This window comes from Lepeophtheirus salmonis, chromosome 12, assembly GCF_016086655.4.
Source record: "Lepeophtheirus salmonis chromosome 12, UVic_Lsal_1.4, whole genome shotgun sequence".
In the NCBI taxonomy this organism is placed as follows: Eukaryota; Metazoa; Arthropoda; class Copepoda; order Siphonostomatoida; family Caligidae; genus Lepeophtheirus; species Lepeophtheirus salmonis.
In genome coordinates, this window is record NC_052142.2 from 469,495 (window position 1) to 482,066 (window position 12,572).

Consider the following 12,572-nt stretch of genomic DNA (forward strand, 5'->3'; position numbering starts at 1 on the left):
TTTCGCCCCTTTTTCTGTTTCTTTTTGGAGGAATGGTTGTGTGATACAATAAAGATAACGATGTGTTAAGAGTCCTTTTCCTTTTGATATTTTCTTTTTTTTGATGGGGGAGGAATTGGAAAGAAGAGAAGAGAAGAGAAAGGAGATTGATATAAAAATTGGGAAAGAATGGGAAGTTGTACCTAGATTTGTGTGAGCTGGCAAAGTCAAGTGTTAAGTGTGTTACTGCATAATTAGTAATTATTAATTGGTGTGATTTGTTGGAAGAGTGGATTGAGCTATGTTAAATGTTGGTTTTCTGATCGTGTTTTTGGGCTGTTTGGTGTCCTTGAGTATGGAGGATGAGCACGGACACGAAGTAAGAGAGAGTGGGAGAGGGAGAAAGTGTTTAGTGTGAATTGGTGTGAAATGTTAATGCCTTGGACTTGTTGCTTGTAGTATTCTGTTGAAGAAGAAGTGGTGCTGTGGATGAACACAGTGGGTCCCTACCAGAATCAGCAAGAGAGGTATTCTTTTTTTTCCCTTCCGTTTTGTAGAGGGCCTCTGGAAGATGTCTCACATTATCATGAAACATTGGGAGAAGCACTTTTAGGTACGGAACTCGAATTTTCTGGCTTGGAAATTCGTTTTCGAATTCCTGTGGCAAATAAAGAATTCTGTGTTTTGACGTCTTTAAAGAAAAGTGAGCTCAAGGCTTTTGTGTATGCCGTGAAGAATCAGTATTCCTATCAGATGTACCTAGATGATTTGCCAATTGTTGGTGAGACATTCCTATATTTAGTTTCATAATTATTCCTCTAGAGTTGAGAGTTAGTTAATATAAGTATTTAGGCAATGATAAATGTTCCATTTCCAGCATTCCTCAAGCAATATTATTGTTCATAAAATAGAATAATAAGGTAGAATAGAGAAAAAAAGATACGACTATAATAAAATTATACTTCTTACAATAGATTGATGTATCCCATGTTTGAAAAAATGATACTATACGTCTATAACATGATGAATAGCATCTAAATGGGAAAACTAGGTGGGAGAAATTAGGGCGATTTTATTTCCATAATTATGCTTTGGTTTTATTAACTGAATATTATATCAGCATGGTCAATTTTTTGGAGAGGCACTTAGCTTAGATGTGGGTTCGAGAAGGACAACAATTCTTCCTTTCAAGGTTGAGATTCTGTGATTTAAAATGTGTCTTGTTCGTAGGAGTGAAAAAATCCCTTAATTTTTGAAGCACGAAAAATACTAATTTTGCATTTTCTCTCCTTAACAAGAAACATTTCAATCAAAAAACATCCTTGTTTTGGCCTGTAGTTTGCCCACCTATGCTCATTGATGAACTTTAAGCAAATATACTTGTAGTTGTAAATATATCTTTTCCATTTTTAAAAGAGAAATAATTAATATTACGGATAGTTTATAAATAATTTATTTTAGGTGTCACTCTAATTGACGTAAGTTGATACAATATGTTAGTTAATTTGATTTTTTTTAAATAATGAACTTACTTCTTTGACAACATTTTTCGTTAGACGAAGTCACCATATTTACCGTCATGTTTTTATTTTTTTGCATGAAACTTATACATATTTTATTTGAAAAAAATCTAAAGCAAATATGAACTGCACTCTGGAGAAAATTATTCGCTTGAACTCATTGTACTTAGGTTCGATACTTGGTCGTTTTTAGAGAAGGAAGTATACTTTATTATATAGACTTCAAAGACATTTTCTTAGTTAAACGGAGTAAGCGGTCAATTTGACCACCATTATTGTTTAATATCCTAAGAAATTTCTGCGCTTCTATTGTTAAGGTCTCATATCTTTTTCAATGAAGATAAGGGCAAAAGCTAGGTTACCACATCCTTCGTGTATGTATACGTTTAAGTGTATATATACATATATATAAATGCCATTTCTCGGAGCTAGTAATCTACCGATATCATATGCATGTATATAAATTTCCTGAAATGAAGGTCAATTTACGTTCATTTACATAGTCAGGTAAAAAAATTGTGTGTAATTTGATTATTAAAAATTTCATTGCAGGTAATTAAGAATTTGATTAGAATTCAATTTAATTATAGTCTGGATTTTCACTTAAATTTATATTGTATTCGGACATTCAAACTATTTTATTATAAGAAATTGTCACGAGAGACCACATTTTGTTTTGCAAAATATACATCGGCCAACAGGTTCTACAGGTAGACACCTTGTACCTAGGGGAGATCAAAACCTATTCCCGTCGCTATCTTCAGTATCAAGAGGCCCTTTTGATACATTCAAATGCACTCCGGCACAAACGTTATGTATATGGACCGCTTGTCCACAAGGTGGGGCATTACCCACCGCCACTGCTCCCTTGACTATCAAGGATTCCTTATAATATTTTATGATACACCTCGGCCCAAGGGTTGTGCATGTGAACTGCTGGTTCAAAACCAAGGCAGCTGCTTCCCTGAGCATCAACGACCCCTTTTAAAATCCTATAATACATCTTGGCCCACGGGCTCTACAAATAAACCGCATGTCTAAACGGTGTGTCATTTTGAAATAATTACCTTTTATATAAAGAATATTTTTAGATACGTTTTTGTTTATGTCTATTTTGAAGAAATGAATAATATTTAAATGAAACATAAAACCTTGTAGTTCGAATATTCTTAAATAGGATCAACGATTGTAATGTAAGTTATTATTAGATCATTACTTGTTGCTGTAGTCATCCTGATATACTTTTTATCATGTTCATTATAATTGTTCATCTGTTTTGTACATTTTAGTATTAAAAAACACCTGAACACTCCGGTTGCGGAGTAGCCACTTGAGGGTCACTAACCACCACCAAAGTTTCACATATCATTACAAAGCCCTCTTAGTATAGTATCCATATAGTTCAAATCCTTGAGTTGTGTAGAATAAAGGGTTTTTCTTTTTTTCAATGTTGCTCTAATTGGTTAAATAAGTGACTTGTAACATGGGTTCGATCGAAAACATAGGGATTTGATGAGTCATTCTCAGGGATTCAGCAAAGGTCAAAAACTACAGGATTTGTGATGACTCGCTCCATTTGAGCAATGAAGATGGGTTCAGGGAATATTAATATGAAACTGGTGGGGTTCACTACCTCCAACAAGATTAAGAACAAGTGGGTTAAATGGAGTGGCACTGATTAAGTATAAGTAAACTTTATAGTATTTTATCTAAACTAGGAATATTTTTGGTGAAATCCATATACATTAAGTATATTTCCTTCTCTAGGAATCACCTGGGTGCGAACGTACACCCATCCAATTCAAGAGAAGAACTTCTGGCGAGCGCATTGTCCATAAGCTACGGCAATTCCGAGGATTCTTGATACTCAATAAGGGGGCGGTGGTAGCTTTGACCTAGGTTTTGGACAAGTAGTTTAAATGTTTAACCCATGAAAAAGGTGTATTATAAAATATTAGAAGGTATTCATAATGGTCAAGGAAGCGGTGGCGGTGGGTAATGACCCACCTTGGGGATAAGCGATCCACTTGCACAACTCGTCGATCGGATTTTATTAGAGTATATTAGGAGTCCTTGATATTCAGTATAGGGGTGGCCATAGGGTCGATCCGCCCTAGGGAACAGCTGTTTAGCCGCACAACCTGTTGGCTTAAGTATGAGTATCATACAATAGTTTGATTGTCCCAATACAATATAAATTTCAAAGTGAACACGACTATCAAATTGCTTGCAATTGAATTGTATCATAATCAAATTCTTAATGATGAATTTGCTTGTAATTCATTAAAAATCAAATTAGCCATTGCCATATTAACTGACGTTGTAAATGAACGTAAAATGCCCTCTCCATTTTAAATTTTATAGAGTGCCGAGTCATTTTGCAAAAATGCAGATTTTCCACATTGCCCGTTACATATACACTTCTACACGCGCGCCCTAAAGGTTGTAACTGACCTTTCAATTTTTTTTTACTCATATAATCTAGTCTTGTAAGTAAGAAGAAATTTTGAAAAATTAAACATTGTTATAGAGTTACATCCATCTGATGGACTGACTTGGAATATTAAAGGAGTAATTGTCGATGCAGTTAATTAAATATTTTATTTGATTTATATAGATTTAAATTACTTACTATATCATAGAATTACAAATCAATCGTAAAAATCTAAAATATGTAATTATTTTCCAAATATATTAAAAAATATATATTTATATAATTCTTGTCGTAAGTTTTTCTTCGTAAATATTGTATATTTATTACTTTTCATTGTCTAAATACTTGTTTCACCAAACTGTATATACATTCATTTATACAACGAAAACTTTGTTCATTAGGCATTGTTGGAGATGTTGATGATGACAATTATTATCTCTGGACACACAAAAAAATTGAAATAGGCTACAACGGTAATCAGGTATTAAGCACTCTTTTCACATATATTTCAAACAATATGTTATTAGTTAGCAGTGTATTAGTGGTATATTTGGCAAGACATTTGTAAGTCATTCAATGCCAAATCAAAGTGGGCATATCAGAATTGGATGATTTTTGGCACAAAAGCTCAAATTTATGAGTAGATTAAGTGTGCCAAATTTCATTACATAATTCTGATTCGTTTCTGAGATATAGATACTCGTCTCAGACCAAAATGTGTTACGTTACTTTTGTGTTTTTTCACTGGACGCCACTTTTTTTTAATATATTTTTTTATTTGAAATTTGGAATTAGTGTGAGGATTCCAAAAGTGGAGTCGAAATTAGAATATTTAAATTTCTGATGATCTTAATTTTGATTTTTCTAAAAAAATCTGAAATTCACTAGCAAGTACTTGATCAACAATAAATAAAAATTACCCCACCGTCCAATAAAAAGACATGAAAGCGACGTTGAAAATTTTGGTGTGAGAATAGTATCTCTATCTCAGAAACGGTTCAAAATTATGTGTTGAAATTTGGCACACTTAGTTTACTCTAGCATTTGAGCTTGTGTGCTAAAAATCATCGAAATCTAAGGGTGCCGGGTGACATTTTTTATTTATGTTCGTTGATTTGATATCGAATGACCCTTGTGGCTTCCAATTGTGGTTTATATGTTCATTCAAATGCAAACAGTTGAACATTTCATAATAATGTAAAAAGGATCGAAGTATCTCGATTTAGTTCTCAATGTCATTATTTTTTTGATATACAGAATGAATTTAGTTGAACGAAATTTCTATGTTACATTTGATTCAACAGTAATCTTCAGCAATGTGTTATACGTATTATACTTTTTTTAATAAAATGTTATGTTATGATGTAAAATATAGCCATATACTTTTACATCATTTTTGGTTGGTGAAAAGAGCGTTTTCATTGACGTCACAGATTGTATAATAAACCTAAGGTGGCGCCATGTTTGAGAAATATAATATAATTAATATTATATTATTCAATTAAATGGACCAATTTTTAAGAATATCTTGAGAAACTTTCATCTAATGGCTTAGAAAATGTGTTAACGTAATACTTGTTTATTGATGTAAAAGAAAACATTGATTTTTTAATAGAAAAAAAATAAGCGCTAAAAATTTCTATGAAAGGTCTTGATTTTATTATTGGACTCGAATATTACTCGAACTTAAAAATAACTCGTCTAAACATAAGTCTACAATTTTACGATAATTATTCGAACTGGCCTGGAATATGATTTGAAAAACTCAACTTAACTCCAATGGTTAACATTCGAAGTATTCGTGTATAGATAAATCTTATCTCCAGTTGTTGTTTTTTAAAAAAATATTTATGGATATATTCGTTATAAATTTCGTTGTCATGTTATTGGTGGGAGATTTTTTCTTTTGTCTGATTGGTACCTAGTGTTTATGCTTTCTTAAGTTTACTATTATATCCAAAAGAAGAAGCAGAATTACTAGTGATGGGGCAGAAATGTTAGTAAGATGTTGGACACATAGATGCCTCCACTGGAATTAAAATACTTATTATCAACCTTTAAACGATACAGTTTACAATTTTTTAGTTGCCTGACAATTTGTTCGTGATATACATTGTGAGTCAAGCAACTTTTGTCGTTAAAGAATGGATAAAAAAAGAATTTAGTGTATAAATGAATCATTGCTTTTTGGTGGTGGGGAGGGGACCCTGTTCAAGCTAAGGTTTAGGGATATGTACTAGCAAAATAAACCCTTGGAAAATGGTTTAATTTAAACGAGGTGTAATGATTGGGGAAGACTGTGAGCGCCCGAAAGAAGCAGTTACCGATTAAAACATCAAGAAAGTCAAAAAAAGTTAGAGAAAGTAATCATAAGCTCACTCCGTATTTATTTATGATATAGGCAGGAATTAATTATATATCGATTCTCAATTCTACATCGAGTCCAACAAGGACTTACATTTATAAGTCCATAACAAATCCTTAGGGTTACTCTGTCTTTCATGAGCACACACACTAGGGATTGCTATATACACAGTGACGAAAATCCAGTGTGTTTTATAGCTGGCCTGTTTTTTTTTTTAAATTGGTAATCGAAAGAATATATTTTTTTTTCCTCAGCAGTTGTCATTGTTATTTTATTTCTGAGTGTGAACATCTTTTCCTAAATAGATTCAATTATATTCAGAACTTGATTTAACATTCGTGTGTCCTGAAAAGACGGAGCGTAACCCTGATGAATTGTTGCAGAGTTATAATTGTAATTCCTCGTTGGACTCTGAGTAGAATTGGGGATCGATATTGCAGTAATTCTAGCAAATTTCCTTGTTGATATCCTTGATCCCTGGTCACAACTCATTTTAGCGGATCTAATGAAACGTCATGAGCAATAAATATTCTTTATCTTCTCTTAAACATTCTTCGTAATGTCAGTTAACCAGCTAATTTTCCGTTTCTTTTTTTTTGAAGATGCCCATTCTACACTTGATCTTTATCATTGATTATATACGAAGACGTTCTTTCCTCAAAAATGAAATATTATTTATCCCAGGTTGGGTAAATAACAAACACCTTTTTGGCAGCAATTGCAAAAGAGGACGATCTTCAAATTTGATATTGTTTAATCTCTCCCTATTTTTTGCAAGATACGGAGTAGGATTTATGTTTATTTCTTTCTCTCATAGTTTCATAAAAGGTCCAATTATAAAAATTTGGTTTAGAATATAGAATTCACTACCTAATGAAAGACTAGCGCCTTTTCATTGACGGCTCATGCAGGAGTGTGAAAAGCAATTCTTCAACATAATGGGAATATCTATCCTTCAAGATGTTGTTTGATGCATTGAACCATGAATAATAAGGATAGAAATTAATTTGTGATATAAATATGGCAACTTGTTCATTATATAAAAATGGTGACTTATTTTTGATAGATCTCCATAATGGCTGCACCAAATTTCTTTGCTTTATTCGCCTTTGGAATCATAAGAGACTGCTGAGCACTATTAACAAGTTGGCTCAAGTCAATTTTTGTTCCCGCCTCTACATTTAAGATTGGGTCTAGAAGAAAAATTCATTGCAGCTCTTCATTAAGAATCTGATATTTTGAAGCATCATAGTTTTTTGTGAAACTTTAAAAAGCTAAATCGTTCTCATTGGTCCACTACGAAAGTATTAGGCTGCTCAGTGTTTCCCAGTAAGTTAACTGAATAAGTACGAGCTGCATAAAATAGATTTATTACCTTATCTATGGGTTTCCTATGGAGTCATAAAAGATCCAAATATAATAATTTGGTTAATCCAAGTTTTCTTAATTTTATTTAAAAAATGACTCATCACTAAGGTGTTTCCTTTTTCATCAAAAATATCACTTATTGGATCCATAACTATTCTGGTTTTAAAATCAATAAGAACGGAACTTTTACTAGTCTATCGAAAACTGCAGGACTGAACAAACTACACACAGAGAGATAAATTTAGTGTTTTGCTTCGTCTTGTATCCACTTGGGACCATTCTTTAATCGTACCCTCTCTAAATTTTCAAGAAATATAAAAAGGAGAGGTAATCTGAAATAAAAGATGAATATTAAATTCCATTATTTTTAGGCGATTAATGAGTGAAAACTCGTCTGTTTGTCCGAGTTTTTGAGGAATATTTTGGATTATTAAATGAAACTTGAGTATTTTATTAAGACTATTCCTCGCGACACATCACTGTTATTCATTGTGTATCTGTGACACTTTGTTACTGTTAACAATTTCTAGTCCTATTTATAAAAAAATTTTTTCGCAAAAATGTTTTTTTATCTTAATATGTATTCTATTTCGATAGGTCCATCATCTTTTTTCGATATACTTGATATAGGTTTAACTTAGAAGTACTTACTTTTCATTATCTAATAATTTTTATGTCTTGTTGTAATTTTATATATCTCTTTCACTTTGAACTGAAGGTTCAAGGTTTTTTCTTGTAAATTTATATGCAATACATATATTGGGAAGCATTTTACAGGAAAATATGGCATCAAACACAATAATTATTTTTTATTGTATTTAACTTTAATTTGAATATCTTCTCTGACAACACTCTTTTGAATATCTTCTGTTCTAATTTTAAAACTTCGAAAATAGTTTTTCCTTGTCTAAGGCTGTAATTCAACATCATTTAACATCTTTTAAGTCAACTGATAACCTACTTTTAATTACTTTCATTGTTAGATTTTTCTTTAAGCCTTGTAGATAATTCGAAGATAATAGATTTCCTTCTGAAGCTTAATTAATATCAATAAAATATTTGGCAAACATTCTTACCAAAATCAAGGAAACAAAGATTTGAATATTTTTTTAAGTAGCTCCAGGAAATGTACTTTCAATGTAGAAGAAAGATCAAGTTTCTTTGAAAATACAATTCCACTTGAATGAAAGATATTGATATATATATATATATAAACTCTTTTTGATGAAATTAAAATTATACTTAATCTGAACTTATTTAATAAATAAATAATTTTACATTAAATCCCACTGATTTTTCTTTATTCCTTACTTTTTTATTCATCAATAAACGAATCATAAAATAAATGAAATTTTTACCGTTTTTACATTTTCCTCAAACGTTTCCTTGAATACAGCAGTAGATTTAATAGAAATGAATGCATTTTTATAAATTTTCAACATCATATTAGAAATACTTTATAGTTACTTTCTTGTAGGTGAAAATTGACTAAATATTTTAGAAGTTACACAGAAAATAACAACAAATGCCATTTTCTGACTAGATTTCTTAAGTTTGAAATTATTCATTACTTTTTTTAATATTCAAAATTTGGAGTATTTTAAATAAGAAAATTAAGGATTTTCCCTTTTAGATGAGCTTCTGCATTTATCATTTGTTAATACGTAAATACGTGTTACGAAATGTTTCTTGTTATGAGAAGAGCAAATGCACTGAATAAATAAATTTGTAAGCATGTTAGTAATTTTCTTCATTCACAAATTTAATTCAGTATTATATTTCACTATTACAAACAAAAAACATCTTAAATCACAGTATCTTTCCATTTCGAAAGAGATAATTGTTGAGGTTCCCAGATTATAATATACAATGTTTCTTAGAAATAAATAGACCAATTATACGTTCCAAAATTATACAGGTATTTACGTGTACACACCCATGATGCTATTGTCTAAATTGGAGTTGGTTTTTGATTCCTTAGAATTTTCAAAATAAGAAGGAATAATTTATGAGAACAATTATATTTTGCTCTAATTAACATATAATTTTTTTTTAATTTACACTCACTTCAATTCAGTCAATCTTAACATCCCTACCCATAATTAATGAGGAAAATCAACTTAAGACATAGAAAAAGTCCTTTTTGGTTGTACAGTGTTATTTATAATTAAATATTAATAAATTGTAGTCTATAAAAATTTATTATGTAATTTTTTTTTTACAGATTATTGACGTGAACTTTACTTCAGAAAACCCAGTGAAGTTGGAAAAAAATATTCGGTTGAGTTTTACATATGAGGTAAAATGGAAAAAAAGTCCTGTATTATTCAAGAATCGTTTCGATCGATATTTAGATCCTGGCTTCTTTCAGCATCGAGTTAGTTGATTATGTTTTTTGTGTGTATTTTAGCCAATATCATTTAATAGATCCACTGGTTTTCAATTTTTAACTCATTTATGATGGTAATATTTTTGGTTGGACTTGTTGTATTGATTTTAATGCGTACACTCAGAAAAGATTATGCTCGTTATTCAAAAGATGATGAGATTGATGAAATGGAAAGGGATTTGGGGGATGAATATGGATGGAAACAAGTTCGTAAACTATTTATGTTTTATTTTTGTACCAAATTAATTACTATCATAACTATTTCAGGTTCATGGAGATGTATTCCGTCCTGTTGCTCCATTTCTTTTATTTACTGCCTTAATTGGGACAGGATGCCAATTATTTTTTGTTGTTCTGTTTGTGATTTTATCTGCAACGTTTAGCGATTTATATCTGGAGTATATCTTTTATTTAAAAATTGGATATTTAAGATTATTATTATTTTAGGCGTGGATCATTGCTGAGTACTATCATATTTATTTATTCTACAACATCTCCTATTAATGGCTTCTTTGGTGGTAGTTTATATATTCGGATGGGTGGTAAAAACTGGATTCGTCAAATGATAACCTCTTCACTTATCCTTCCTACCTGTATCTGTACTATGGCATTTTTTATCAATATGGTATCAATTTATTATCAAACTTCTCGAGCAATTCCGTTCGCTACCATGCTAGCAATATTATGTATAATTATTTTCATTATTCTACCTTTAACATTTGTGGGTACAATAGTTGGTAGAAATTTGGTTGGAATTCCAGATTTTCCATGTAGAATCAACGCAGTTCCACGACCCATTCCAGAAAAAAAGTGGTACATGGAGCCTGTTATAATAATTTTTATGGGTGGCATACTTCCTTTCGGGTCAATTTTCATCGAAATGTAATATATTTCTTATTGTTTAATGCCCTCAATTTTATTTATTTCTTAGGTATTTTGTATTAACTTCTTTCTGGGCTTATAAATATTACTACGTCTACGGATTTATGCTTTTGGTTTTTTTAATCCTTATTGTTGTTACAATTTGTGTTACAATTGTATGCTCTTATTTTCTGCTAAATGCTGAAGATTATAGATGGTGACTATTAAAATTTATAGGTTGTTTCACCTTTTTAAGCATCGTTGAATAATTTTTTGCAAACATTCTATATACGTAGTTATAAAGAATATTTATTTTTTATCCACATTATTATCTAATCTTTCTAAATAAATAGGAAATTTAGCATTGTAAAAGTTTATTACAGGAGTATGAATAATGTTACAAGAATTAAAGTTCCTTATATTTAATAATATTAAGAATTAACTTTTGTTCCATAAAAAATATATTTAAAAAAAACATCTTTAACTCCAAAATCACGTTCGTTGGTAACATGTATTTATTATATTTGTATTTATTGGATACAAAACATCCTTTATTGCCTCTTGTATCTTAGATTCAACTATACTGATTATATTGTTAAAAATATGGAACATTAATCGGCAACCCGCAGCTGATGATATGTTTTTATTTTCCCCTTCATAAACTTATTTTATTAGATAATTTGTTAAATTCTTGTCTTTCATTAATCCTTCAGAATAGCCGGATTTTTTTACAATGCAGTTTGAGTTAAAGAAAATTAATAGTATGATATTTAATGAAATGGCCCTCCTCCAAAGACAAGGTTTGCCCCTCAAACTATGAGAAGTTATCGAATTGTGGTATAACGCATGTTCACTGTCGCTATAAATTGCATAGTAATTGAAAGATACACTATTTTTGGGGCTTAAAGTTGATATTTACACTACATAAGATTGACAAATTTCCTGTTAATCCTGATGAAGCACAGTCACATGACTTAAGAATAAATAAATAAAAAGACTTAACAATGCACTGAATACTACTTGACGCCAATACACTGATATTTGAATATAATTTATGAAATATGTACTAAAAATACCTATAAACTGCTAGATTTGTATATTTTATTTTATTTTATAGGGGCGACCAAAGTAAGATAAATAGAGAAAAATAGAGAAAATTTCCATTCTTACACTTAATTTGTATAAATGGATGTAAGATTGTATAACGATGTAATAACATATTTTAGAAGATATATATATAAAGACACAATTTTGATAGAGAGTAAGATTTAAATTGTGAATATTGTTACAATTGTTAACTATTTTCCTTAATATTAATTAAAAAAGGGTTTTTATTATTATATAACTTGTTTTTTGGACCCCCTAAATAGCCGACATCAACAATTGTGACGTCAAGTGAAAACGCTATATACAGTCTACATGAGCAATCATTTTTAGTTTTAATAAAGCTCTTCATTTGGTGAGATTACAAAAATTGATTTTATTAATTATTTGACCGAGCAGCTTTAACTTTTTGGACTTTTTTCTATTCGAGTATATGTATGATTAACATGCCACTTTTTTTAAAAATTATTTTAGTCAGCGAATTTGATTTTTTTTGAAAATACGCGAATTCTCTATATCAACAGACAAAAAACATTCTGTCTCAATATTTCA

General features: G+C 30.4%; 1 protein-coding gene across 10 annotated transcripts in view; it reads left to right on the top strand.

Moving 5' to 3' along the window:
* Window positions 1-79: 79 nt before the first annotated feature.
* TM9SF3 (transmembrane 9 superfamily protein member 3) overlaps window positions 80-12,572 on the top strand; it is a 29,565-nt gene continuing 17,072 nt past the window's right edge. For 4 of the 10 annotated variants that reach the window (XR_005867352.2, XR_005867353.2, XM_040722304.2 and 1 more), the window contains exons 1-8: window positions 117-358; window positions 439-760; window positions 4,335-4,414; window positions 9,891-10,043; window positions 10,094-10,261; window positions 10,323-10,453; window positions 10,503-10,937; window positions 10,987-11,133. Coding sequence is in view for 5 of the 10 variants with exons in the window: in XM_040722304.2 (XP_040578238.1) it covers window positions 281-358; window positions 439-760; window positions 4,335-4,414; window positions 9,891-10,043; window positions 10,094-10,261; window positions 10,323-10,453; window positions 10,503-10,937; window positions 10,987-11,133 (1,514 nt within the window). In the remaining 5 variants the exon portion in view is untranslated. Of the gene's footprint in view, window positions 359-438; window positions 761-4,334; window positions 4,415-9,890; window positions 10,044-10,093; window positions 10,262-10,322; window positions 10,454-10,502; window positions 10,938-10,986; window positions 11,154-12,572 lie in introns of all 10 variants that reach the window. The other 6 variants (XR_005867355.2, XR_005867354.2, XR_005867356.2 and 3 more) reach the window with 3 other exon arrangements.